Source organism: Pezoporus wallicus, unplaced genomic scaffold (assembly GCF_028554395.1).
Source record: "Pezoporus wallicus isolate ANWC-B61680 ecotype Strahan unplaced genomic scaffold, APGP_CSIRO_Pwel_v1 contig_9449, whole genome shotgun sequence".
NCBI classification, from domain to species: Eukaryota; Metazoa; Chordata; class Aves; order Psittaciformes; family Psittacidae; genus Pezoporus; species Pezoporus wallicus.
In genome coordinates this window covers 519,152-544,654 of record NW_026641531.1, presented here as the reverse complement: position 1 = coordinate 544,654, position 25,503 = coordinate 519,152, and the positions used below count along the sequence as shown (strand labels likewise).

Genomic DNA, 25,503 nt, shown 5'->3' with positions numbered 1-25,503 from the left:
AGTTGTCTAACAGCAGTCGTCTCTGACTACTTTTCACTGAGGCTGTGCAAAATGCTTTAGGTAATACTGATTCTAATGTAGTTGTCAGCACTGCTACAAGTCTCCTAAACTCTCTGTTTAACAGTGGCATGTCCCTGTGTGATGAAAAACTGCTTTCATCTTTCCTAGTCTTTAAAAGACTATTATCAGCTTTTTTCAGAGTATCTGCTAAATGTTTGAAGTCCAGGAAATAGCATATAGAAATGGCTAATTTGGAGAGAAAGTGACCTTTTAGTGCTTTATGTAACTTAATCTCTGGATCAGGTCCTCTACTTGATTTACTGCCCTCAGTTTCTCCCTTCAGATGCTGAATTATAACTTGGACTCCAACTTCTCTGCCATGAATCCTGTGAAGGTAATGTATTTTCCTGTTTTGTTTTCTAGTAGCTGTTATAATACAGATTTCACTTGCACTTCTCACTTTATACACTGTAACAGCATGTCTTTTCTTCTCTGCCTTGCTGTGATTTTGTTTATATTCATATAAAATACCCACTAGAGCGTGTAGTAGACACCCTAGGAATAGAAGCTTGTTCCACATTTTCTGTCTCCTTATACTTTTATACACCTCCAGACTCTTTATTTCAGACATAAGAAATCTGCGTCCTGCATTTTCTCCTCTTTGAATTCCTGAAGTTTTCTCAGTTAATTTTCTCTTCAATACAACCTTAAAAATCCAATATAGTGAGCTGCTAGGTAATGTGCCATTATGGAAACATTTCTGATTTATGCTGGTTTCAACGTCCAGTGCTAGAAATGTGTTGAAAAGAGAATCATTCAATTCACATTTTCTGTGCCTCTGGCTAACCAAACAGTCCTTTTGTGTTGTCAAGGCAGAAAGAGAGATGGACCATGTTGTTTGGCTGCTCTTTGTCTGAGTAAGGGAATCCTGTAAGGAACCAGAGAGTGATATATAATATACTGGGATGATCAACAAATGGTTATATGAATAAAACAAATAAATCTTTAGAGAAGGCAGTACTTGTTCAGCCAAGGCACCTGTCTGGGTAATATTGTGTGATGAATACAATCCCTGACTTCTAGTATCCGAAATATGAACTGGAAAATTTAAGGTAAGGTTTAAATCTCCCTCAGTAGGGAGAATTTCAGAAGAAAGTAAGACAAAATTAAAACCATCAAGGAAGGTGCCTTGCTTAATATTAGGGACATACACCAGACAAAGGGTAAATACTCTGCCTCGGAAACTTCTTTTAACCATTGCCAGTCTCTTTTCTTAATATTTTCTTAATTTGAATTCAGATCTTGTGCCAGCAAGCTGGCCAATACACTGGAAGTGATACCTCAGCCTCCTGTTTTCTTACTATTTAAATTAAAGAGAAAGTCAGAAGTAGTCACCAGGAGAAAGGTACTTTTCCCCCTGCCCTACATCTGGTAAGTGCATCTGAAACAAGCCAAATTCTGGACATGTTTCACAAGTATAAACTACTGAATAAAGACAGTCCTCAGCTCTTCTGGGGAAATACTGTGAAAAAGGACAATCTTATAAAAAATCAGAGTAATACATCATGCTAAAACTGCTCTCATTATCTCATATTATCTGTGCAGTGAAAAAAAATTATTTCATTCTTTCCATGCAGTAAAGCCTAAGATTATCTCATGCTTCTACCTCTGTGGTGTTGAGAACAGTAACTTGCCATGAAAAATCTCACAAAATGCAAAAATAAATTAGTGATTTCTGTATAATTTTATACACCTTCAAAAAAACACAGAAACTCAGGAAGTGCAACTTTTTATATCTTAGTTTGTCTTCTCCAACATGTGAGTAAGCTTCCTATTTCAGTCTACTTTCTTCTCTCATCTTCCTTGTGACATCATCCTCTACAACTATTGTGTTCTTAGGGTTGCTCTGCATGTTGCTTTCCCAGCATTCTTCCACTCTAAAGCTTTACTCTGTTATTATTTCTGAAAAATAAACAAAACACATGATTTTAATGAAAGAAAACATCCTCCCCTGCCTTCGTTATGGAGTCCAGTCGTTTAACTTTAAATGTACTCACTGATGCAGCCATTACTGCTTGTCGTTTCAACCAGGTTGGCACCATACTGTGAGGAACTTGTCCTTGGAATGGAAGTTTTCCTGACCATATGAAACAAGAAAACAGGTGTCAGGGAGGAAAGTTATCTAAGAAGAGACAAATGAATTGAATGATGCTTCCATTGGAAAAAGGGGCATGGATCTTCTGCAATTACTTTCAGTTAATACTCAACATTTTTTAGAAGCACATATTTGAGGCAGAAAAAGAGAGATTAGAGGCAGGAACAGCACTCAGCACTACATGTCTTCTCTCCTGAAGTTCAAGTTCTTGTTTGGTTTCTCAGGTCTTTATTTAAGCAATTAGTAGATATCACTGAAGTATTTATCATGAACTCTCTTAGCATTTGGAAGTGAAACATGACTAAGGTGTTATTTTCCACACTTCCCTGAGGAGAAACAGATCTTTTAAATAGAGCTGATCTCTTGCTGTCTCTTTCCTTTTCTTTTAATAGTAATTAGACATCTGCTCTCTTGAGAAGAGTCACGAGCTATCCTCCTTTCTGTCCAGTTTGTGTCCTGTGGTGATATACCTCCTCCACAAAGTCTGTTGTCTTGGACAGCTTAAATGGCTTTAATCCTAGACCCTGTTGTTCTGCCTGGCTGAGTTCCTGTTCATTAATATTACGCTTACCTTACAGGTAATGTAGCATTTCAACATGGACTTACAGTAAGGTACAGAAATGAACTGCAGATTTATTTTAGTTTTCCCTAGGGTTTTCTCTATTCCTCTAGGCTGTGGCATTCAGGTCTTTATAATGTTTTTAAACAAAAGCTAGCTTATGTGAAATCTATGCTACTCAGCTATCTTTCTTATCGTTCTCCCAGGAACTCTTGTACAGTATGTTTCTGGAGAAGGCAGGCCAGATGGACCTGCACTGATAGGTGAAATGCTTGTAGCAAAATCTGCCATTTCTTACCACAGTAACAATGTAATAGCAAGGATTTTTGCACACTTTCCTGTTTTCCCCAGGTTAAACTGACAGGCTTTATCAGAGCCACTGTCTGATGGGGTGCGTGTTTGTTTCAAGACAGAGAGTGGCTAGAGCTGGATTTCCTCTGCCTCCATACACTCTGCTCTGCTAGCATGTTATGCAGCTCCTGGGCCTAAACACACACAAAAGCCTACTCTAATCCAAGGCATTTTTTAGTGTTGAGCAGCAAATCACTCTCACAAAATCAGTTCTGATTTAAAATATGTATGTGTGGATAAGTTTTACATTCACAATGTAAATATTTGACTGTCTTCATTAAAATGAAATTGTTGGCATGATGCTGTCTTCTAGCGAATGCCAATAGTTAGAAATAGCAATAGTTTTATGTGCTGAGCTTGTGCGGAGGGTGGCAAACAGAACTGAACATGATCTTTGAAGACTGGGATTCTCCCTTTGACAGAGAAGAGATGTTTATTGCCTATGAAATAACACATTCCTGGAGAAAACATGATGAAGTAACATAGGAAGCTAATGTGCTGAACTGGTTTTCACCTTGATTTTGGGTGACAGTACTGTTCTTATGAATTCCTGCTGAATGATACACATTTGTTTTACAAGACTTACCTTTGAGGAGATACAAAACCAGGGTCTTTTCTTTGCAGCAACATTCCTCATCATGTTTTCAGAAAGTCAATTAAAGCTACTCAATTCACTACATAAATAATTCTGTTCTCTCAGCCTGAGACTAAGATAGCTCAACAGCAGCCTTTCCCTCAGTGGGTTCCAGTGGGAGGTTTAACCCGAGACTACTGTTTATCTTTTCCAGTTTTAAGCTGCTTTTTTTCATCACCAGTCCATGACCACTTCTGCCTCTCCCTTCCCTCCATTCTCTGCTGTTCCTTTCTCTCAGAGCTTTGGTTCCTTTCCCCTGTTTTTATTTTGTTCTGCTTTCCATCATTCTCACTCTCTAGCCCTTTTAAATTCTGGTTCTTCATTATCCTTGATTCTCTCTTCTCCTTGTAGGTTTGCTTTCCCAAACCATACAATCTTGATGAATCCTAGTAAATAATCAAATACAGCATGAAATCAGCTTAACAGCAGATTGCTGATGGATTGGAAAAAGGAAATCCTTGCCTGATAAAATACGTGATGACTCAGCTAAATATAAAAGGAGAAATTTCCCACTGTTCACCCAGAGCTTTTTCTGTGCAGCCCTTTTCTTTTATGGGTTACTTTCACTGTTATGATCTGGTTATATAAGTGGAGCAATGAAATCTTTTCCCTCCACCCTCGTATGCTGAATGGGTTTGTTTGTAGGGAGCATTAAATGCACTTGCACATGCCTGGTCCTGAAATGTGCCCCAAGCAGACTGAGAGGAAGAAAGCTTAGAAGGGAAATACAGGGGGATACAAGTGATGACAGGGACAAGAAAACAGAGCACTAATCTCCTAAATTCTAAAAGATTTTATGTGTAATTTTAGAGATTCCATTTCTGTACCTTAAACTCCAATTAATATCTTCCTTTTTGCACCCCTCCAGCTTGTATTACTGTGTACACTAAAACTGCACTAGAATCCTCTGCTGAAAAAGCCACAGAAATGCTTATTAACATGCAATGGTGGGGGAGAAACCTCTGCTTTCCGATTCTGGATCGAGCATACTTGTTAATCAAGTGTAATAGTGGAAACCTGCTGGCACGATATTTCTCTTAACATTTTAAATTTACTATATTCTTTGAAGAGGACAAGTCAAGGATGACACAAACTCACAGTTAACCCTTACAAGCCTCAATTCCACCCTCTTCCAGAATCTTATGATTGTGCTAGATCAAATTTTGGAGGAAAAAAATATATTAGTGACAGCTGCTAACAACAATCCTTGTTTATAGAGCTGAATAGGCTCAAGCATTCACTTGAGACTTGTATGTTGGTCACTTTGGCCAAGAGATAAGGACTTTTACATGTTAAGTGTTTCTCTTACAGGTGAGTTCTCTAGCAGAAGATGATTGTGCTACATCAACCTCTGAAGTGTAAAGGTAAGACAAAACTTTTAGCCACTAATGTTCTTTTATAGAATAACAGAACGGTTTGGGTTGGAAAGGACCTTAAGATCATCCAGTTCCAACCCCCTGCCATTGTCTGGGATGTCTCACACTAGACCAGGTTGCTCAAGGCTCTGTCCAACCTGGTCTTGAGCAATGCCAGGGATGGAGCATTTATCACTTCTTTGGGCAGTCTGTGCCAGTGCCTTACCACCCTCATGGTAAAGAACTTCTTCCTGATATCTAATTTGAACTTTCCCTGTTTAAGTTTAAATCTATTACCCTGTTGCTACAGTCCCTGATGAAGAATCCCTCTCCAGCATCCTTTGTAGGACTGCTTCAACCTGCTGGTCACATTTCTTTTCTTTAGTATAAAGAAGCTGAACATGGTTTTATGAGATTTCCGCAGCTAGTCTGGTACGTAAGAGAGGTTCAAGGGCAACTCTGTCAAGACTGAGTTGCTGCCTTTGTGTTTCTAATAAAGAGGCACTGCTTCTTGTTCTGCCAGTTAGGTAAAGCTCGAGTAAATTGATTTCCTATGAAGAAGTAGAGTACTTGGGGTTCATCTTCCAACTGTCTCATAAAAGACTTGCACAGGTCTGTCATTGCTGCTATTCTCAGCTTCTGTACTTTGTAATGCAAGGCTCTTTGCCTGTAAAACTCAGTAAATGTGTCTCCAGCCTTCCCCTAAGTTTACTGTATGCAAGAGGAAAGGAATCTTTTAACAGATTACTCTCTGAAGTCTCTGCTCGCTGAAGGCTATTTTCCTCTTCTCAGAGACAAGCTTTATTTCTAAAGAAATACTCTCTGTACCTCTGTGAGACTTGAGTATTCTTTTTCTTTAGTTAAAGCTGTATTCCATTCTAATAACTTTATAGTAATCTGCAAGTGTTGTTTAGCGAATTGCTGGCATGGTGTTGCACAGCTAAGACAGGATTAATTTAACTAAAATGACTAAGTGGGGTATCCTCTGCAATGAGGGGTTTTAATACAAACTCTGTTTTATCAAATACTCTTGCTTCTAAATATATTCAGCTATGGGAAAAGCTGGCATTCAGTGGGTTTCCATGACAGCAGCTGAGGTAAAACTAGACCAGCTATTCCAAAGGTCGCTCACTGAAAGGCACTGATCAAAGAGGTTGATTTAGCAATGTGATTATGGGAGAGCAAAGAACAGAATTGCAAGAACCTCAGGGTATCATAACCAAGGAGAAATGCAGCACAGGAGAAAGAGGAGGTGGCTGCAAGTCTGTGATAGTTAAGAACTACAGGGCCTAGTAAGTTGCCTCATAAAGGCGTATTAACAGTATATGACGAAATGAGCTCTTACAAAAAGTGCTGTACTCAAAAAACAAGAGGGGATGTAGGAGGCTGATTTACACACATGAATGCTGAGAGTAAGCGAAAACAGTAAGATTGTTTGGGTTTGGTATAAGTGTACTCATATTTGTACAGCATCAAATGTTGACTTAATCCCAGAAACCACTTGTGTGTTTTCACTGGAAGTCCTAATATTCCTGAAATTCTACTAAAATCAAAGCTGCATCACTTGCTCTCTAGCACTGATGTTTTATTGCTACTCAAACATGCATCATCCTGGACAAATGAGTTAGTATTCTGATTTGTTCTAGATGTTAGTTAGTTAATGAACATTTACCTGGGTTTATTCTTGAATTTGATTTTGCCTTAGTTTTCCTTTCTAAACCAGAAGTTGTAAAGGAATTGGGAGCTAATGGCCCCAGTTCGTTTGGCTGGCAATTCGATGCAGTGGAACAGTTTCTGATCTCAAAGCACTGCAGTAATTTGCTTCTACTTCTCAATCTTTGAACAATGTAAGGGTTGTCTAACGTTTTGCACTGTTAGCACTAGCTCTAGGTAGACTGTGAAAATCTCTCAGAAATGGGTGTGCTGCGTGTCTTTTTTACGAAGCAACTGAAAGTACTAGCTTAGAAAAGACATTGAGAATACTGCAAGCCAGTAAGTAAAATATCACAAGCAACAGGTTGAATAATCCACATTAATTATGCTGAATAACCATACAAACCTTATGGATAATTCATTACATACTTTTACATTCAAATAATTAGTACATGATTACCAGAAGAAATTTCTACTTGATTAAATAGCTTCAGCACTCTGAAGCACTTTTACCTGCAAAGGAAGTAGAATGCTCCAATTACAAGAACTCCTAGAAGAAGCAGTGAAGCCAAGAAAGCTGCAAACAGGTCACCTTTAGCTTGAGACTTGATGCTGGGCAGCAAAACTTCCTCACAGCGGGCTCCTGTGTAATTCTCAATACACCTGGGAAACCAAGTTTTATTGGGATTAGATGGCAACTTGTCATCTAATATGAAAAGCACAAAGGCTTCTTTTGGTCTTAAGTGGGGTTGGAACTTGTTACAGCGTAATTGAAGGTCTGTATTTGCTTTGCAGCAAGTTTTCTTATGAAATTTCCACTCACCTCTCATTTCTGGAACAAAGGAAATGGGAATGTTGGGCATCAAGTTTACATTCTGATCTATACTGTGTTTATATCTTAAACCATATCTTTCTTAATATGTTAACTGGATCAGCAATATGCTTCACAATGGTGTACCTGGCAGTTACATCTGCCTCCTCCACTGGCAAGTTTAATTAATCAAATCCACCTCTTCAGTATTAACTGCACCATCCCACTGGTTCTCATGCAGTGGTCATGCTTTCTTTTCCCTCTTTCATGTAATTTCCTAGCTTTCTTTTGGGGAGAGCTAGTACTGTCAGCTAAATAGATCAAAGAAATAGGAATTCATCGGAACACAGTACACATTAAATTGCTGAAGTAGTTTATGCAGTGTAATATTTCATGCCAGAACATGTTACATGCTTAGTGAATGACCCTCTCTTGGAGAGATGTAGCTGAAAGTCTTCTCTACAATGCCTCTGAATGCCTCTGAAGTCTTCTCTACAATGCCTCTACAATGCCTCTGAAAACTTTTTCTGAAGGAGGATTAAAATGAATATAGTATTTTGCCATGGTAAAATGGTATGATATTTTATTAAAAATAAATAAAATTCATGGCTTAGTAATTCAGGTAGAGTCAAAAATAGATAGGTTGAAGTAAAAATAATCATAGAATTGTTTAGGTTGGAGAAGACTTTCAAGACGATCAAGTCCAACCATTAACCCAGCACTGCCAAGTTCACCACTAAACCACATCCTTAAGTGCCACATCTTCACGTCTTTTAAGTATCTTCAGGGATGGTGACTCAGCCACTTCCCTGGGCCAGCCAGTGTTCATTTGTCTTACATTTTGCACTTATTCTTCTATGTTTTCTTAAGGAATTTATAGCATTACAGAAAACGGGAAGCACTTCATTCAATAACTGCATTCTCCATATATCCTTTGTGTATGTAAATTTGCTTCTCTATTTGTATTGCTAAAGATCTTGCTCTTTCTTGCTATTTCTGGCACTGAAGTCATAATAATCGGTGACATAAGCAATTGCATTAGCAGCTGCAAGATATAATTTCAGATGAGGGATAAGAAGGTGGAGTGGGGAGGAACTGCCAAAAAGAAGAAAGATGTCTAGCATATCTAAGTAAGAGAAAGGCATCACCTTGAGTATACCAACATGCATGCTTGATGTGACTCCCAGCATTGCTTCCAGTACACTGACCACTATCTCAGTGCTACTGGTCTAAACTATTGCACGGAGAATTACTACCATTTCTTTTTGGAAATAAAATGGGAGATTTAGACACTAGTTAAAAAAGAGGTAATTATCATCATATATTAAAGCTGTGCAAGTGATCAAACAGCCACCATTTGCTAAGGATGATGTGAGACTTTTCAGAGTTACTATATTTGACTGCTGGGAGAAGGAAGGGTAGGCAGACTGCTCTGATTGCTGGAGATAATGTTCCAGATATTTACTGTAGGTATAGTGGCATTTCAGTGGCCTATTTCTGAAATACTGTAGAATACTTTAAGAATAGAAGTGTAGTTTGAGTGGGGCATTGTTCTCTGGCAAGCAAGAGAGAAATGCTTTGGAGAGCTGAATAGGATAACAGGGACAGAAAATGGAATATAAAATTCATTGAAGTATTCTTGAATACCAATGAAAACTGGAAAATGATGTAAGTCTAAAATGATACAGGAAGAAAAAATAAATAGGTTTTGGCATCAGATTAAGGCTTATGGAAAAGTTCTAGAGAATGATTGTAAAGGGTAAGTCAGTAGCCTAAGAGAAAACTGAAGCAAGAGGAAGAAAAGGCAGTCCTCCTGGCTGGAGAGAGTTGCATATAGGATTAGGTAGAAGGTCAGGCTTAGAGAACTGTTGTGATATGTGAGTTGGCATGAGCAGTGCATGGAAGCTATATTCATGTCCTGGTAAAAACCACAGGAAAAACTGGGAATGTGATGACAGTGTAGCAAAAAGGTCACTGAGATTGTAGCCACTTTCTACTAAACAGAAAATAGAACCAGATGTTTAAGGTAGTCACAAGTCTTTGAGAGGGAAAGAAGCCACAAGGCCTAAGACGGTAAGAGGCAAACTATAGCCAGTATGAGTCCAAGGTTATAGCAAACAGGAAAAGACCCACACTAAAACTTAAATGTCCTGAGTGCTGAACGTATTAATTCTTCTGGGATGTAACGAAAAAGTGTTCTAGAACCATGGTTTCCATGACTTGCCAGTCCAATAGTATCTGACTGTGTTCAATGGATTAGGGATTACAAAGCTTTCCAGCTACTTTCTTTAGGCTGACCTGTTGATGTGTTTGCTGAAAGTGATTCCATGCTGTGTAGAAAATATTTTCATGTAACCCGAAAATGATGGAGGTTTGCATAGAAATGGGAAAATTGAAATGAGGTGTCTCTTGGTAACATTTAAACAAAATTGTAGCTAATATGACCTTAGCAACAGGCTCTGCTACAGTATGGGCATTTCTGAAAATCCAGGTGTTCGGATATTCGTCATGAAGTCATTGATGCTAATGTATGAACAGGGGAGTACTATGTTCAATGTAGAAGCAGCTGATGGATTAAGACAAGTGAAAAAGGGAAAGGTTTCTACTGTAAGTCCTTTCCTAAAACCAGTGGGAAAGAAACTAAGCAGAGTTCGATAGTTAGCAGTGGAACTCATTTATCCTGTTGCATTAGCAGAGCTCTGATAATTTCAGTGGAGTTACAGTCACAATGACTGTAAGCAAGACAGAAAAGCAGTCTCTAACAAGCAACTGGGCTGTGAACATAATCCAGACTGATGATATCTATAGAGTGTCTCATAGAGGCAGTCAGTCTTACTATACACAGCCTTAAAAGTCAATAGCAACTCAGTTTAACTTGTTTAGAATGGATGCCAGGAAGTAGAGCTCAAGTTAACCATGACACACTTGTAGTTGTTCATGTGGCAGGCAACTGTGTTTCTGCACTTGAATGAATGAGTGCAAAAACCAGAAGCCTGCTTCTAGGCTATAGTAAGGCAGAGTTGTGCTAATCTGAGTCATCTGGCCACTAGGCCAGGTATTGCACAACATCCGCATGTTCTTAGCCTCCTGTTTCAGCACATGCTGTCTGTTGGCTTTAAAAGGAACTATGCAGCATTCCAAAGTTGATTTCTAAAATGGAATAAAGGTCTTTCCTCCTCTAAGAAATTTCAATTTACTGTTCAATCAGATTCGAAAGACAACAGCCTCCAATGTTTGAGGTAAAGCTGTGAGACTAGAAACTTCCTTTTGCAGACAGCATCCAGATTTCTGCTTTCCCAGGTGCCTGCACACACCCACCTCTTGTCAGATGAGATGAGCCAGCCTTAACTGTTGTATACAAAAGTAGGGTAGGGGCTGTGCTGGAGACAAAACACTAACATAATACATCTAAAGAAATCCACGGAATCTTTCAACATAGGTTGTTAATCAAAACTACCCTTATCAGCATCAATGCAAGGTAGAAAGAAATAGACTGCATTGGATGAGGTGTCAGGAGGTGACCAGTGGGTCTGCAATTATATTGATCCTTTACAATCTGATCAGTAATTAAAATGTAAGTATAATAGCTCTCCAATAACACAAGGCATTACTGCTGTCTCATTTGCAGATGTGGTTCATGAGACAGTGCAAGTGTCTGATTTATGTAAGAAGGTTTCTTTCTCTTGCAGACTCTAAGGTGGGTGTCATAAGCGAGTACCTGACAGACTTTAAACACGGAAGTAGGATTTGAGTCAAACGTGCACACAGACTCCCATTGCTTAAGACTGTACTACGAGAGTCTTGATTTTAGTTTTTGTTTAGTCTTCCTTTAGTCAGGAAAAACCTGGATGCTTTTTGGTATAAAAATTATTTGCATGTAAATATAAAGCTCTAAGCAGAAGAAGACAGCTGAAAAATTATCTGCTTGTCAAAGCAATTCAGATTACATGGCTGAGAGCTTCAAAATCACCATAATCTTCCATCTGTAGCAGGCTCCTAAAAATCATCCTATTCCATACACTTATAAGGGCATCATGTATGTACTTGCTATCTTTTTCACAGCAAGTATGAAAAAGAATTTAAAGCCAAAATGAATAAGCAGTGGCAAAGTTAACTGGAAGCCCTAAGCAGCCTTTAAAAAAGTTTTCTGTTCAGAGGAGTTTCAAAACTGTTACTCTGAAGCTGTTAAGGAGTTAAACAAAAATGCTCGAGAGAAGTTTAAAGAATGGGTTTCTTTCCCCTAGAACTGCCTTAGCTATGAGTTTATATGGCAAGCTTTAGTGTATCTGGTAGTGATATTAATTCTGATCACTAATATTTTTCAAACATATAATGTTCCATTTTATATTTTATGTCCCATTAAAGGTAGATCTTAATAGTGGCTTTTTTTGGCTATACTTCTGGTGTGAGTTCTGACTTCCGTTCCTACCTTTCAAGCTAAAAGCAAAACTGAAAAGTACTGATTGGACACTTTGTTTTCAGAAGAGCCTGGGGTATGTGAAAGTGTAGTTTGGGAGGCAGGGAAAGAAGAAAATCCCAGATGAGTGGGAAGCCCTTCACTGGCAGCTTGCAGTGGGTATATTCTGAAGGCTGACAGCGCAGCAGGTGTGTCATCCGTGGGGATGTTTGAAAACAGAATGAAGGACCCATCTCAGAGAAAGAGCCAGACAAGGATATACAGAAAGTGATGGAAAGAATTTGTACAAGATTTATTGGATTAGTATAGGAAAGAGAGAGAAGAGATTTGATTGGGGTAGAAGCAAAGGAAGGGGAAAGCAGAGATAGCCCTTAACTGTACACTGGAATTCCAGGGATATTTCCAAAGTGCCTCTTTCTCTTGCAGTACTGAGCCTGAATGCACTGCCTTCTGTGGAGTATGATCCTGTCCTCAAAAGGAGAGCATTCACTGTAAAGTTCTGTGTGTACTGCCCTCGGAAGCAGAGGAACTGTGCGTGGCCTTGTATCATCTGTACTTGTCTGAAATAAAGAGGGCTCACAGAAATCAGCCATTTGTAAGACAAAATGGAAGTAACAAAGCTTCCCCTCAGAGAACAAAATCTTTGCTTAATTCTGCACTGCATTAATTAATGGGACAGCTGTGCATTGGGTGCTGAGGCTAACAGCTTTCAGCTTCATGTATTATGATACACCTGAGGCAGCTGCTCTTCCATCCTTCTCCATTCTGCTGTGCATTTGTTTAGTACATTTGAGCATCGCTGGGTTTGAAGTGCATCTTGTTCATGGTGACAGGTGTGTCTTCTGCTGCTGAGAGCACGAGCTCAGTGTTAGGGAAGGGATGAGGGAAGATGGCAGCTGAGCAGCTTCATGTTCTAACACACATCAGCTCTACTTAAAATCTGCTGATGTTGCACAGGGTAGGGTGGGTCAGCTATTTCTGTTAAATCTCCACCTTGTGCATATATTCATTTCTGAATGGTAAAAGCAACTGAAACTCCAAAAGTAAGCAGTGCCTCTTGATTTGCTACCATGCTACAAAAAGCATATTTCTGAGGAATGATGCAATTTTGATCGTTACATTGCGAAATTACTTGCAATGATGTCACATCAAGTAATCTGGGCTAACTGTGTTCAGCACAACTCATTTGTGTAAACAAGGAGCATGTCAAGGTAAATGTGTTTTAAGGTGTTCTTACAGTTTGTTAGTCTGTTCTTGCTCCATTCCCCCCATTAATCAATGCTGTACTGATGACCATTCAGCCTTTGATTCCAAAAGTGACCCAGTTTTTCCATTGATGGGAGATGAGCATCTGAGGACACTTGGAAGCTTTAGGGGGTATTTGGCAGAAGCCTGCATCAAGGAAACTTTGCACAACCACAGGATGATGCCAGCCTTGAAGTTCCAAAGCACCAAATATTTCTCTGAATTCTGCTGAATAGAGATGCATTTTTTCTGTTGTTTCTATTCACATCACTGCTGATTACCAAGATATCTGTGTGTAAACAAAACCTTTCTCATCTATAATTAGCCTTCTCTGACTGATTAAGGAACATGCTTAGAATGAGGACATGCTTAAATAGAACGCTGCTATTTAAACCCATATAACTTCAGAATCAACCACTAGATACAGAAGAAAAATACTTGGCAATTTAAATGCAGTAAGATTGCCTGAGTATAACAGAAGTGCTCTGAGGATGTTGCTTTTCTGCTTCAGCAGATTATAAAATCCTCTGGTACCTGAATTACAGATTTCTTCATTTGGAGCCCTTTTAAAGTGGAAATTATCCCTAGTGACTAGCTTGTGCTCCTGAAGAATGTATTGTTCTGAGTATTTGTTACCTCATATTTACAGTCACTGCATCAAACACACCTTCCTCATAACACTGTCTAGCAACGGTTGAGAGGGTGCTTTGAAATTGTGTAACTGATGCTGTTCAGTCTAACCATTGTGTTTTCACCTAAGTATGTTAATGTTGTAATATGGGATTCCTTCTAGGACAAAGAACATGGAAATGTCAACGTTTTACTTTTTGTGGGTGTGGTATTCATTTTACATTGCATAAGCTTGCAAGGTTTAGCAGTTAGAATAAATCATCATCATCATACAGCACTTCTGAGCTTTACCCTCACTTCTGGATCTGATTCACTGTGTGGCATTGGACAACATGCCTAATGCCAGTAGTGCGCTGTGTGTATCTTTCACTGAGCATTTACCACAAAATTGCCTCTTCTCTCTCATTTACCAGATGAGTTTACAGGCTTGAGTTTAAACGTTTACATTGAACTGTCCCAAACAAAAGAAAGAAATACTTTAAGATTAGGCATCTTAGAAAAGATTTTTGTTTCCTCCTTCAACTGTTTGATCCAATTATCGTTAGTTGTAGCTCAAGATTGACGAGGGAGCAGCAGTTACCACAGAAGAAGAAAAGGTAATATCCTTAGTGTATGTAATACATGTCTGAATGCCTGTTATTATGTTAAGTAAACCCATTAAATTGACCATAATTTGTCCTGAGGAATGGTAACTCAGAATTAGGAAATGCAGAACCATGAAAAATTACAGTTTGATTTAGCATCTTCTTATGTGTTGGTAAATGAGAAAGTAAAAGGATAGGGTTGTATATGTGCAGGAAATGTATCCATGTGCAAGATAGGAAGTACTTCTTTTCCAGTGTGCTACATGGGTTCAAAAAGAATGGTCCCATAAATGAATGGTATAAGAAATGTCTGTATTTGCTGCCTTGATGTTTCTTTATCCAGTGGTCTTTGGCTGTCACTGTAAAGCTGCCCTCTGAGTATTTCAGTGAGATTCGGAGAACACGGGAAGTCCTGAATAACATTCTTTTTTACCCCCCTTGAAAGATAATATTCCTTTGTGTGCCTCTTCATTTTGTTCAGGTCAAGCCATTTTATGTTACAAGAATTTCTGCAATGTAATTCATCTGAAAGAAAACCAAGGAACATGCTTTGCCTCTCTGAATGCCTTTCCTACAATCTATCCTCCGAGAGGCAAAGGGTATTTTGTTCCTTTCTGCATTATAATGAGAGGAGGAAATACGGCTCTAAATATAGAGAGCATATGAATGCATACGTAACTGAGTATTGTTGCACCTGTCAAACAAATATACACCGAGTATACACATTTATTGTTCTCATATTGTCATGTCTCTGCAAACTAAATAAGTAATCTGAGCATGAAGTATTGGATATGGAACAGCCATAACTAATAGGTATTTTCTTTTATATAACATTTTAAGCATAATTCCTTAGAGAAGCAAACTGGAGAAACAGTCTTTAGACAGCTGCTGGCCAATACTTAAACACACACATTAGTTTCACTGACCTGCAGAATGGACTGGGTACAGTAGGAATCATATAACAAATCCCTCCGTTTAGACAAAAAGCTCCATAACTGGTGCCACAGAGTTCTTCATGATCTTAAAAATAAAACCAAAACAGACACAGAGAAAATTGGAGACTGTATTTTTATCAGTGAAAGGAGATGTTAATCGGCCTTTTAGGGAGGGAGGGTGGCTTCCTTAAAAAGATACAAGAAACCCCCACAAAAACACCACCTCCCCAGAAAAACCAAACAACCCCTCCCACACGAACAAAACCACCCTATGAGCAAATAATGTATCAGTCTTGCCTTCCAGGACAGCTACATTTAACACTCCCTATCTTGCAGAATTGTTTCGTGTAATGACATGCAAAAAAACCCCATAAATTTATCACTATATCAGACATGAAGCACCTAAATTTTATTAATACCTGCAAAATTTCTCTTGCAATGAGAGGGAATTTTGGGTTCTCCATTACTTTTGGCTTTCATGACCACAAACTGTATTGATTACAGTGATTCACATCATGACCCATAGGAAGTCAGGTTTGTTCCGTTCCAGTGGCACAAACTATCTTTAGCTTAACTAGCTTCTGGGAGAGAATCAGTCAGTACACATAAGCCCAGAAGTGTCTCAGGTGTGGACTAGGGCACTCTGAGCCTGCTTCAGGCTGTGTTAAGAGCTGAATCATAGCACAGTAGGGCACCAGCAGGTTTTCCCACCCCAGTTTTTCACCATCAGTGGAGGAGCTAGCCTATGAAGTGTCACTTACGTAGAAAACTGCCTGTTACAGTGTCATTTCCACAGATCTCACAAAGGCTTTTTCCTACCTCAGTAAACTTATTGTATGAATTGTTGGTGTGTTAAACACAATTGGGCATTCTAATAACACCCCAAATACAGGATACTACTGTTGGCACTTGTAGCAGGAGTTGCCCATTTTGTGCTTAAAAGTAATACCTGACTGTAAATTTGGATTTATTTATGATATTTTTGATGCATCAGTAACTCACTTTTTATATATGCATATATATTTTTACATATTTCTTCAATCTTAGGAAACCACAATACCTCAATCAAAACAAAACCAGAGCAGTCTTCTGACACCACAAGTATGAGAATCATGTGCTACCTCACACTTCAGGTGTTGGTTTTGCTATTCTTTCTCCCAGAAGTTCTGAAAATAAGAATTCTGCTGTCTCACGATTTATGTATAGAGGGCACGTTCTATACAAGATATAGGGTTGTTTAAGAGGAAAAAAGATTTTAATTTTCTTATTTTTCCTTTTGGAAAAAAGAGTTAGGGTTCATTCCCCTGTATTCCTGAAGAAAAAAAGTGAGGAGTGTGGCCATAAAGCATTCTACCCCTGAGGGAGCTTCTACAGCTTTGTAGAAACTGGCTTTCCTAAGAGTGGCAGAAAAGCTGAGCTACTTCTAACCCTGTGCAACAAGACCATCACGCATCCTGCTGTCCTCTAGACCATCTCTAGTAATTCCATTCTCCTGGCTTTTCATACATCCTTCCATTTGTATGAGGGCATATCTGACATAGAAGGGTGAGTTACATTACATCGTTTTATCCTTAACCCTTACATTATTTTAAGATGAAGGCAGTTACACAACAGAGCTCAAAAGGAATTCAGTTTCATGGTCACGTCATCAAAGTGCTAGCACCCAAATGGTAGCTGGACCTTTTTGCATGTGTGTAGATAAATTAATGAGTTGAAGGAGAGGGGAGGTAAGGCTGAAAAGACCAGGCTGGATGGGGCTTTGAGCAACTTTATCTAGCAGAAGGTGTCCCTGTCCATGGCAGGGGGTTGAAACTGGATGAGCTTTAAGGTCCCTTCCAACACGGATTCTATGAATCATGCTTGAATTCCTGTTCATGTTTGACCTTGTTACATTGGCTCAGGATGTGGCACAACAGAAATGTCTGTTCTGCTCTATCCTGTTAGAAGGTAAATGGAAATTAATCTTAACTCTGATGCTTTCTGTGCTTGTCTACTGGCAATTAATTTACTGCAAGGTCACTATCAAAAGATTTTTTATCTTATTTTTGCATGCATAACAGTATAACTACAATAGGAATAAAAAGGTAACAGAAAAAAGCAAGAAGGATTTTAAACAAGAACTGTGTTTTATTTTAGTCTATTAAAACCTAACAGTGGAACTTCTGTGACAGTGTAATGCAACTGAAGGCTACATCCTTTCTTAAATGAAGGAACTTTGACCTCCTCTAAACTCTTTTAAGCATCTGAGGGAGTTAAGTGTTGTTGAAGTTCTACCAGGTGGAAAAGTGAGTTGATGGAAGGTATGCAACACAGAAAGATCCTTTTAGACAGCTCGTGGAAAGCCTTCAGAGAAATTCTCATGAGAATTAATGAGAACTTGTTAACCTCCTTAAAATCCTGCCTTAGTTCTATTTCTTCATCTTTATGCAGAAATAGGCCTGTCTCATTCTGGCATAGTGGTGTAGTACTGAAGAAAACTAAATGCCTCAAGTCATTCAGGTCCCAGAACATTTGGGAGAATGATTCTCTCACTGTTCTGCTGTGAGCTGTGTATTAAGGACCAGCCCTGCAGCCCAACCAGACGTTTCTGTTCTGGCAGAATACCTCAGGCACTCTGCCTTAGGCCTATTAGAGAAAAGTGAGAGGAGTGGAGAGAGAGAACAAAAAGTGCCTAGGAAGCCTTCAAAACCCTTCTGATTGTAATTGCAGACAATTTCTCTACAGGCTATTTCTTTCTAGAGCTAGACTTCTTTCCAGTGCTAAGGGAAAAATTGTAACCCTAATTTTACCAGTAATGAGATATTTGAAGAACTGTCTGTGTAGATCAGGTGCCCCATTTTCCATCCAGTTGTGCTTTTCATTAGTTCTATTTTTTGTATTAATACTTTGTTACTACTTATTGAAAATACCAGTATAAAGTAGATGAGAGAAATATGAAAGAGAATAAAAGAAAACTGGGGACACTCCAACAATATAAGAAAATATTAATTACTGGTAGTAGTGGGTTTTGATACAATAAAAAATATAAATTATTGTATCCATACCCATTTGACTGAAATGTGGTAGTCTGGATCAGATTTGAAAGCTACAGCTCTATTTATAGACAAGAAAGCATGAAAGCAACAGTTTTCCCTTTGAATTTACAGTCAGTGATGCAGAAGAGTACACTGGAGAATCAGAAGGGTTCAGTACAAGCCAAAACCCAGTGACATGGATGTCAGTGAATGTGTTAAGATTCTTTATTAGGTAAGACAATACATTATATTAATCTAAAAATGCAAATTGTATGCTTTGAAGGTGAACTGTGTACTACATTCAGGCTACCTAATCAAGATAGAAACGTTTTAGTAAGTCAAGTGATGATGGGCAATTACACAAAAAACTAAAAAAGATATAGCTTTTCAATTAATACAACTGTAGAAACGTTATCAACTCTATATATTCTACGTAGTGTGTATGTATGTATTTTTATATGTCCTCCTATGTGAGAGAGAAAATAATGAGAAGCAGGGCACCAAAGTTACTTTGCAAAAAGGTAGGGGTTTGGTGGGAGGAGAAGTGAAGAAGAATGAAACAAGATTGTTCTTTCTAACACTAGACTGTGAATACTTAAAACTGAGAGGCAGAGGTAACAGCAGCCTTTAAATACACTGAGTCTCCATTATTCTTTTGAACACTGCTCTAGAGCCTGTCCCTAAACTATCTTGTCTGTTTGCGTTTAAACTTTTGTAACCCGACTGTCCTATCTATTAAAAAGAAAGACAAATAAAGGCTCGACACCACCTTAACCCCCAAAGAACCAAGCCAGCCTTGGTAATGCACGTGTTGACCCAGCTGTCTTGCCTAGTCCAGAGGCTAAAATACTACAGACTGTCTAATCCTGAAGTCTGCTGCTTTCCAAAAGGGAAGGGGGAGGAGTGGGAAATGTTGACAGAAGATAAAGGGGCTGGCGCATGCTTCCTCACTTATAAGCAACTTTGGACTGTATGCTCATCAATCATGAATAGTAGCATTGATCAAAGCAAACACCTTGCAGAATTTGTACCACTGACTGGTGAACTCTGGCTTGCTGACTAGTAAGTGATGACAGCCCTACTCAGCAGTTGTGACAATCCCAATGGCAGCTGTCAAAATCACTGCAGTTTTAAAGAGTTCTAATTATATCTGGGTACACATCCAAGTGAAGGCTTGCAGGAAATTACCTGTTCGCATATTATTCCGACAACACTTTTGGTTCTTGGTCAGAGGCTATTCTTCTAAACCGGCACCTAAAGACAAACATGTACATTTAGCACATCATTTTTAACCCAGGTGACTTTTCTTTGAAGAAATAGCTATTGGAATGCAGTGTTTCTGCTGAGACATTTGTTGTACTTTGATAGTAATGCACTGTTATACGTAAGTTCCATTAATTCACAGTTAATGGAATTTAGCAGAACTCAGCAAGGCCAAGACTTGTACCATTGTTTTTAAAGTATGGAATAGAAACTTGCTGCCTGGGCAGAAAGCAGTCTTCACTTGACACTGTGAACAAGAAACTTATACTATAGACATCCCAACTCTATAACCACCTAACATTGCTATATTCTGATTTCTTCAAAAGTATGGTCAAGGTTTAGCATACCAACTAGGTTACTGAACAAACCTAATGTGATAGATCTTATTTTTTTAATGTTTGCTCTTTTTTGTCTTAATTATACTTTAACGTGTACGTAGGGTAAATATTTAAGCAAATTGTCCTATATTGGAAGAAAGATTTTTTTTTCCATTAAATGATCAAATAAATCATCAACTGTATGAGAAATAATTCTCTGTACTTTAGCTTTCAGTAATAGAAAGGCAACTTTCTGAGGAGGCCCACTGCAAAAGGTATGATGCAGTTGTACTTACTGTATAAGCAGACAGTTCTGTTTTTCATGGGACCTCACATAGCTTTTCTAGCTCTTCAAGTGTCCTGTCCATACAAGAAAGTCTGAAATGGCAGTTCCCTGTGACACGGGGCTGTAACAGCAGGATCCCCACCCAGAGGCTGTCCTCTTGGGCTGTCTCACAGATACGCAACTTTGCTTGCTCTGTGTACACAACCAAGTACGGTTAACATAGCATGTGGCACAAAGAAACACCAATGTGATTCACTTCAGAACTCAAACCCTGTTTTTCAAAGGAATCTCATCCTGGAAGTGGTTATTTTTAGCAGCCGAGAGCTGAATTTTCTCTATGTGCTGTTAAAAAGTCTCCAAGTTTACATATAGTGCAATGTGGGTGAGGTTACAACAAAGACAAACACACATGCAGAGGCCAAATCCAGCATAGGGTAACACCCTGTTATGCTCACAAATCACTTGCAAATTTTTCTAAGGTTACCAGTGCTACAATTTATTGCTGAATTCAAAGCATTCACACACTGCAGTATGTAAAAGTTGCATCATGAAAGTATGCAGCAGCCAAAAATCTAATGTAAATTTTTAGTTATTGGAGCTAGCAGTCCTTTTTAGTTTTCTTTCCCTTTTGTCAGAATGTTCCACAAAACTGTGTAATATCCAGTAGCTCTCGTAACAGAAAATACAAATAGTAAGTATAACCTGTATTTCAGACTAGCTCTTTAACTGGATTTAGTTAGGACACGGGTCCTTGAACAGACAAAGTAACTTGATTTTGCTACTGCAAAAAGGAGTTCTCCCTTCTCTTTTCCTTATTGTCGGTATGCATCTCCACCATCTCCCTGGTGCTGCTACTGGTGTAAGTTGAACTTCTTCAGGAGATGATTGAATCCAACTATCTGGCAGAAAATTCCTTAGAGAAAGCTGACAGTTTTCTTCTGCATTGGTGTGTTACATGGATGTGCTGTATGCACCTCATCAGCTGTTTGGACTAGGACTAATTGTTACGTGTACTACAAATTGCTTATAAGCTGAACTAAACAAGACGGTTTGAAGCAGGCTATGAGACTTCTAACTGCTAATTTTCAAACATTCTTGTTCGTTTCCTCCTTTTATTCAGGGAAATGGGGGGTGGTGACGGAAGGGGGTGAAAATACTTCCTAAGCAATTCAAGAGGATGTGTGTGCATATGTAAAATTCTGCTCTTTAAGTTCTGACAACCTGGGTCTGAAGATCACTTTGAGAAGAGGTGTTGCTGACAGCATAGATAGTTGTGGCTTTGGGTTTTTTTTTTCAGACTGAAAACTAGATCATTAGGGAGTCATGTATTTGTAAGTAAAGGTTTTCCTCTGAGATGTTTGCACTCTGAGCAGAAGTTCAAGTATGTATCAGTGTCCTAAAAAGAATAAATTGGACTCTTTATATCATTAGAGAAGCAAGATGATAGATTGTAAAGAATATTAAATGCTATAGCAGAAATTGTTGCTAAACATGATTCTAACTTGCTTACATCTATCTCTGAGCTGAACTGGTAATAGAAACACAAGGGATCATTTGCGCAGCTCCCTAACCCTTTATGAACTCCATGTCTCATAAAATATTCTGTCCCCTATGCTTGCAGAAACTAACAGTCCAGTTCTATGAATGCCCTTCATTGTTTAACTTGGATGAAACTTGGGAGTTTGTGAAAGTTTACATTAGTATTTTAATCTGAAAGTCATAATATAGCCTATTTTGTTCTGTGCTGGCTTGTTGAAAAAATTCAGGTCAGTTCTACCCTTCTCCCCATATCATTGTCATCTAAATTGATCTCAGTAATAACAGTACATTGTTTGAAGGATTACAGTTTACACACTGAACTGTCACCTGGGTGTACTGATCCATACTAGTATTATTATTCCAGCCTCTTCAATCACGTGAAAGTCCTAGGCATCTTTATTTTCATATTCAAGGGCTCCAGTTCAGGAAAGGATTTACATCTCGTGGTTAGAGTTGCCATATCCTAAATTACTAAATTAAAGCATGTTCACGTACTTTGTTGAATGAAGCATAAACTCTGTGTGTATTACATGTGTGTCACACTGAATGCTACAAATACTGGCTTACTATTCTGCAGCAGAGAACCCACAGGTAAGTGAGCCACACAAGGAAAATCCACACATCCTCGTGCTTTGTGAGCACTAAAACACTATGGAAAGAATACATTTGGGGGGGGGGCAGAGAGCTGCTATTGGATTTCTGGGCAAATTGAGCACTTAGACACAAAACTGAAACGGGTTCATCTTTTCAGCAGAAATATGTGCTAAAATCTGGCCATATTAGAGGCTGGCTGGAAACAAATCTTTTGAAGTCATTAGATTTGTCTTTAAATGAACCTGAGTTCTTTACTCCCCAAATACTTAAAACAGAATCCTTATTCCTACTTATTTTCCTGTGGTTTTGATGCCTGACTATTCTTAGCATCTACGAGATGCTGTATCCCCAAAAGATAACTGGAAGTCTTCATGAGCACGTGCAGATAAAAAGAAAGCACTGAGTAATGATTTGGGGTTTGGTTTATGGTTCTTTGCTATTCAAACCTCCTTAAAATTAATCTCTGTATAAATTCTCCCCCAAATTAAAGATCATTTCAGTCACGTGGCTATTTCAAATATACATTGTTTGTTCATTTAGATTAGGTTGCACCTTACAGCTGTCTGCAAGGATGGGATTTTACTGCATTATACAGTCTTCTGTTAAAATCCAAAAGAGCTAAAATCTCATTCTCCCCCAATAGTGAGCTCAAATATTTATGTCATGAAAACGATGAAGAGGAAACCTTCATTGGTTTTGCACTATCTGCTTAGTAGATGAATTAAATACAAATTTTCTTCTAAGACGTGTCCTTGATACCTACTAAGCAGTTAGTGGTCTACACCTCCTGTTTCTTCCCAGAGTGAGGAACTGTCCTGCAGTCTTCTTACAAGGAGTCTGTTTATTTTCTTATCTAGATTATAACTTCTAATACCCTTACCCTTACCTCACAACTCATTTTAGCACAGAAAATTATCAGACGGCAGAAAAAAATCCATCAAACAGCCTGAAACAAATGGAGATCTCAGTAAGGAAGAATTCGAGATGAGACACTACACCAAAGTTGTACAAGGACAGCATGCTGCTCGAATTTACACACTGGAAGTGTCTGTCAAGACGAGATGGCCAGAATGTGAACTCTGATAAAAGACAGCAGTGGAAGCAGATGCCAAGTCAGAAGTCTCAGTGTGTTTGTGACTCAGGTAAAGTTTTAGAATACAGTTGTTCAAAATTCTTTCCATTGCAGTTTTCTGAAATGACAACAAATAACTGAGACCTCTTGTCTTAGGCATGCCTACACCAGAAATGTAGGTTTGCATTTTGATTTGATCCACTGACACATATCTAGGAGTAATTATGTACTATAACAGCTTGCAAAAGCGTTGTCACAATGTTGAAATCACAGTTTGTGATATTACAGTAAATTTAAGCGAAACCTTTCCATTCCAGATTTTGTAAGTAGTTGCAACCAACTGTAAATTCCCACCTGAAACTCCCATTGTCATGTATGAGATTTTCATACAGAAGCTGGCAAAGCTACATTTCAGTTGAGGCTTCTGTCCAGTGTAACTACTACATCACAGAATCATAGAATAGTTAGGGTTGGAAAGGACCTTAAGATCATCTAGTTCCAACCCCCCTGCCATGGGCAGGGACATCTCACACTAAACCATGTCACCCAAGGCTCTGTTGAACCTGGCCAATTTTGAGCTGGAGATTCCAGTCTCGAGCTTGTGCATGCTTACATGGGGGAATTGGTAAATTTTAGAAGATATTTGTGTTAAGAAAATTGCTATCAAGCTTGAAAAGAAACCCAAACCACCCACAGCACTATTCTTTCATTGGTGTGCTTACTGATTTCTTCTGTGGCACTTTTGGTTCCAAGTTTCATCCCTAAACTATCAAGTGAAATGTAATACAACTTGAAAGTTCTCACTGTGGGTTCTCACTGTATCTGCCACTGAGCTCTCAGTAATTTTTGCTCAAAGCTCAGTAGCAGATACAGTGCTCGTCAACGTCAGCTCTCAAATGTCAGTAATTTCAGAGCTAAAAAATCAGAACTCAAAAATCTCTGTTACAAACTGGCAGACAGGGGGACAGTATAGCACGAGCACTAATAAAATAGACCGGTAGTCTTAAATAATTTTGAGATACTAAAGATATATATATATATCATTAGAGTTTACATATTTGCTTTTATATGGTAAAGCAAATGTCACCAGTCGTCATAATGCTGACTTGGATTTTGTAACACTGAGCTTCCAGCAGGCTATCGAGTGATAACCGATTGCTGCCAGTGCCAGCTGTTCCACAGCAGCTCAGCATATGGGAGGGAGCCGATAAAACTGGAATTGCAATCTCTAGGGTTTATTTTGTCCCTTCAGGGCACGTTCTTAAACCTGGGGGTTTGGGGGGGTTGGATTTGGTTTCTTTTTTCTCCTTTTTTTTTTTTTTTGCATTTAATTTCGCACTGAGTTACCTTGTTCCGCTAACCCCCGTCTCACCGCAGCAGCCGGGTGCCCCGCGCTGTGCTGGTGTTACCCGACTCAGGCGCGCAGAGGGCAAGCTGCGGGGCTCACCGTGCTCTCTATAATGTGCGTACCGCGATCCTGCCTCTGCTCTCCGCGCTCGCTTATGTAACCCCGGGCTCCACACAAACCAGACACAGCCCCGCTGTAACGATCCCGTTGTGTCCGAGCCCCGCGGGCACAACCGGGGCTCACCGGGGCCATGTCCCGACGGGCCGGCGGCTATCGCGACACGGACAAACCCTCCTCACTTATCTCCCCCCTCCGCGCCGGAGAGGAGAACGGAGCGGAGCTGTGAGGTACCGGAGGGAGCGGGCAGCAGGTATGGACCGTGCGCGGCCCCGGGGACAACCTCCCCCCCCCCGCCGAGATCCTTCCTCGGTACCCCCTGGGGGTTGGCAGCCCCCCCATGAAGGGGAAGTTTGTCGGTGGGCGCCGTTTGTCGTTAAGCTCCCCGCCGTGGGGCCGGGGTGAGGGGGGGGGGTCTTAGGGCGCCCGGCCGCGGGCGGGCCCGCGGCCGGGCGCCCTAAGACCCCCCCCCCTCTCACCGCGGTCCGGCCTGCAGCGGCCCCGGAGCAGCCTCCCGCCGGGGCAGGTCTCGCCTGTGGTGCGCTGCTACCCCCTGAGGTGAAGCAGGGGGAAGTGATGGGGGGGGTTCACCCCACAACCGGTTATCCCCGGCCCAGCACCCCA

The 25,503-nt window shown here is 39.7% G+C and overlaps 2 protein-coding genes across 5 annotated transcripts in view; one reads left to right on the top strand and one right to left on the bottom strand.

The window, feature by feature from the left end:
• Positions 1-1,721: 1,721 nt before the first annotated feature.
• The window catches only part of NRG4 (neuregulin 4), a 48,454-nt gene continuing 24,672 nt past the window's right edge, over positions 1,722-25,503 (bottom strand). Inside the window, exons 2-7 of one of the 4 annotated variants that reach the window (XM_057424173.1) lie at positions 20,220-20,283; positions 19,532-19,597; positions 15,321-15,414; positions 7,221-7,370; positions 2,058-2,137; positions 1,722-1,962 (exon numbers count right to left, since the gene is read on the bottom strand). In XM_057424173.1, the coding sequence (XP_057280156.1) occupies positions 1,946-1,962; positions 2,058-2,137; positions 7,221-7,370; positions 15,321-15,414; positions 19,532-19,541 (351 nt within the window). In that variant the 5' untranslated portion in view covers positions 19,542-19,597; positions 20,220-20,283 and the 3' untranslated portion in view covers positions 1,722-1,945. Of the gene's footprint in view, positions 1,963-2,057; positions 2,138-7,220; positions 7,371-15,320; positions 15,415-19,531; positions 19,598-20,219; positions 20,284-24,761; positions 25,041-25,503 lie in introns of those variants that run through there. The other 3 variants (XM_057424171.1, XM_057424172.1, XM_057424170.1) reach the window with 3 other exon arrangements.
• TMEM266 (transmembrane protein 266) overlaps positions 25,100-25,503 on the top strand; it is an 86,475-nt gene continuing 86,071 nt past the window's right edge. Inside the window, exon 1 of the mRNA XM_057424165.1 lies at positions 25,100-25,132. The gene's annotated coding sequence lies outside the window, so the exon portion shown is untranslated. The remainder of the gene's footprint in view (positions 25,133-25,503) is intronic.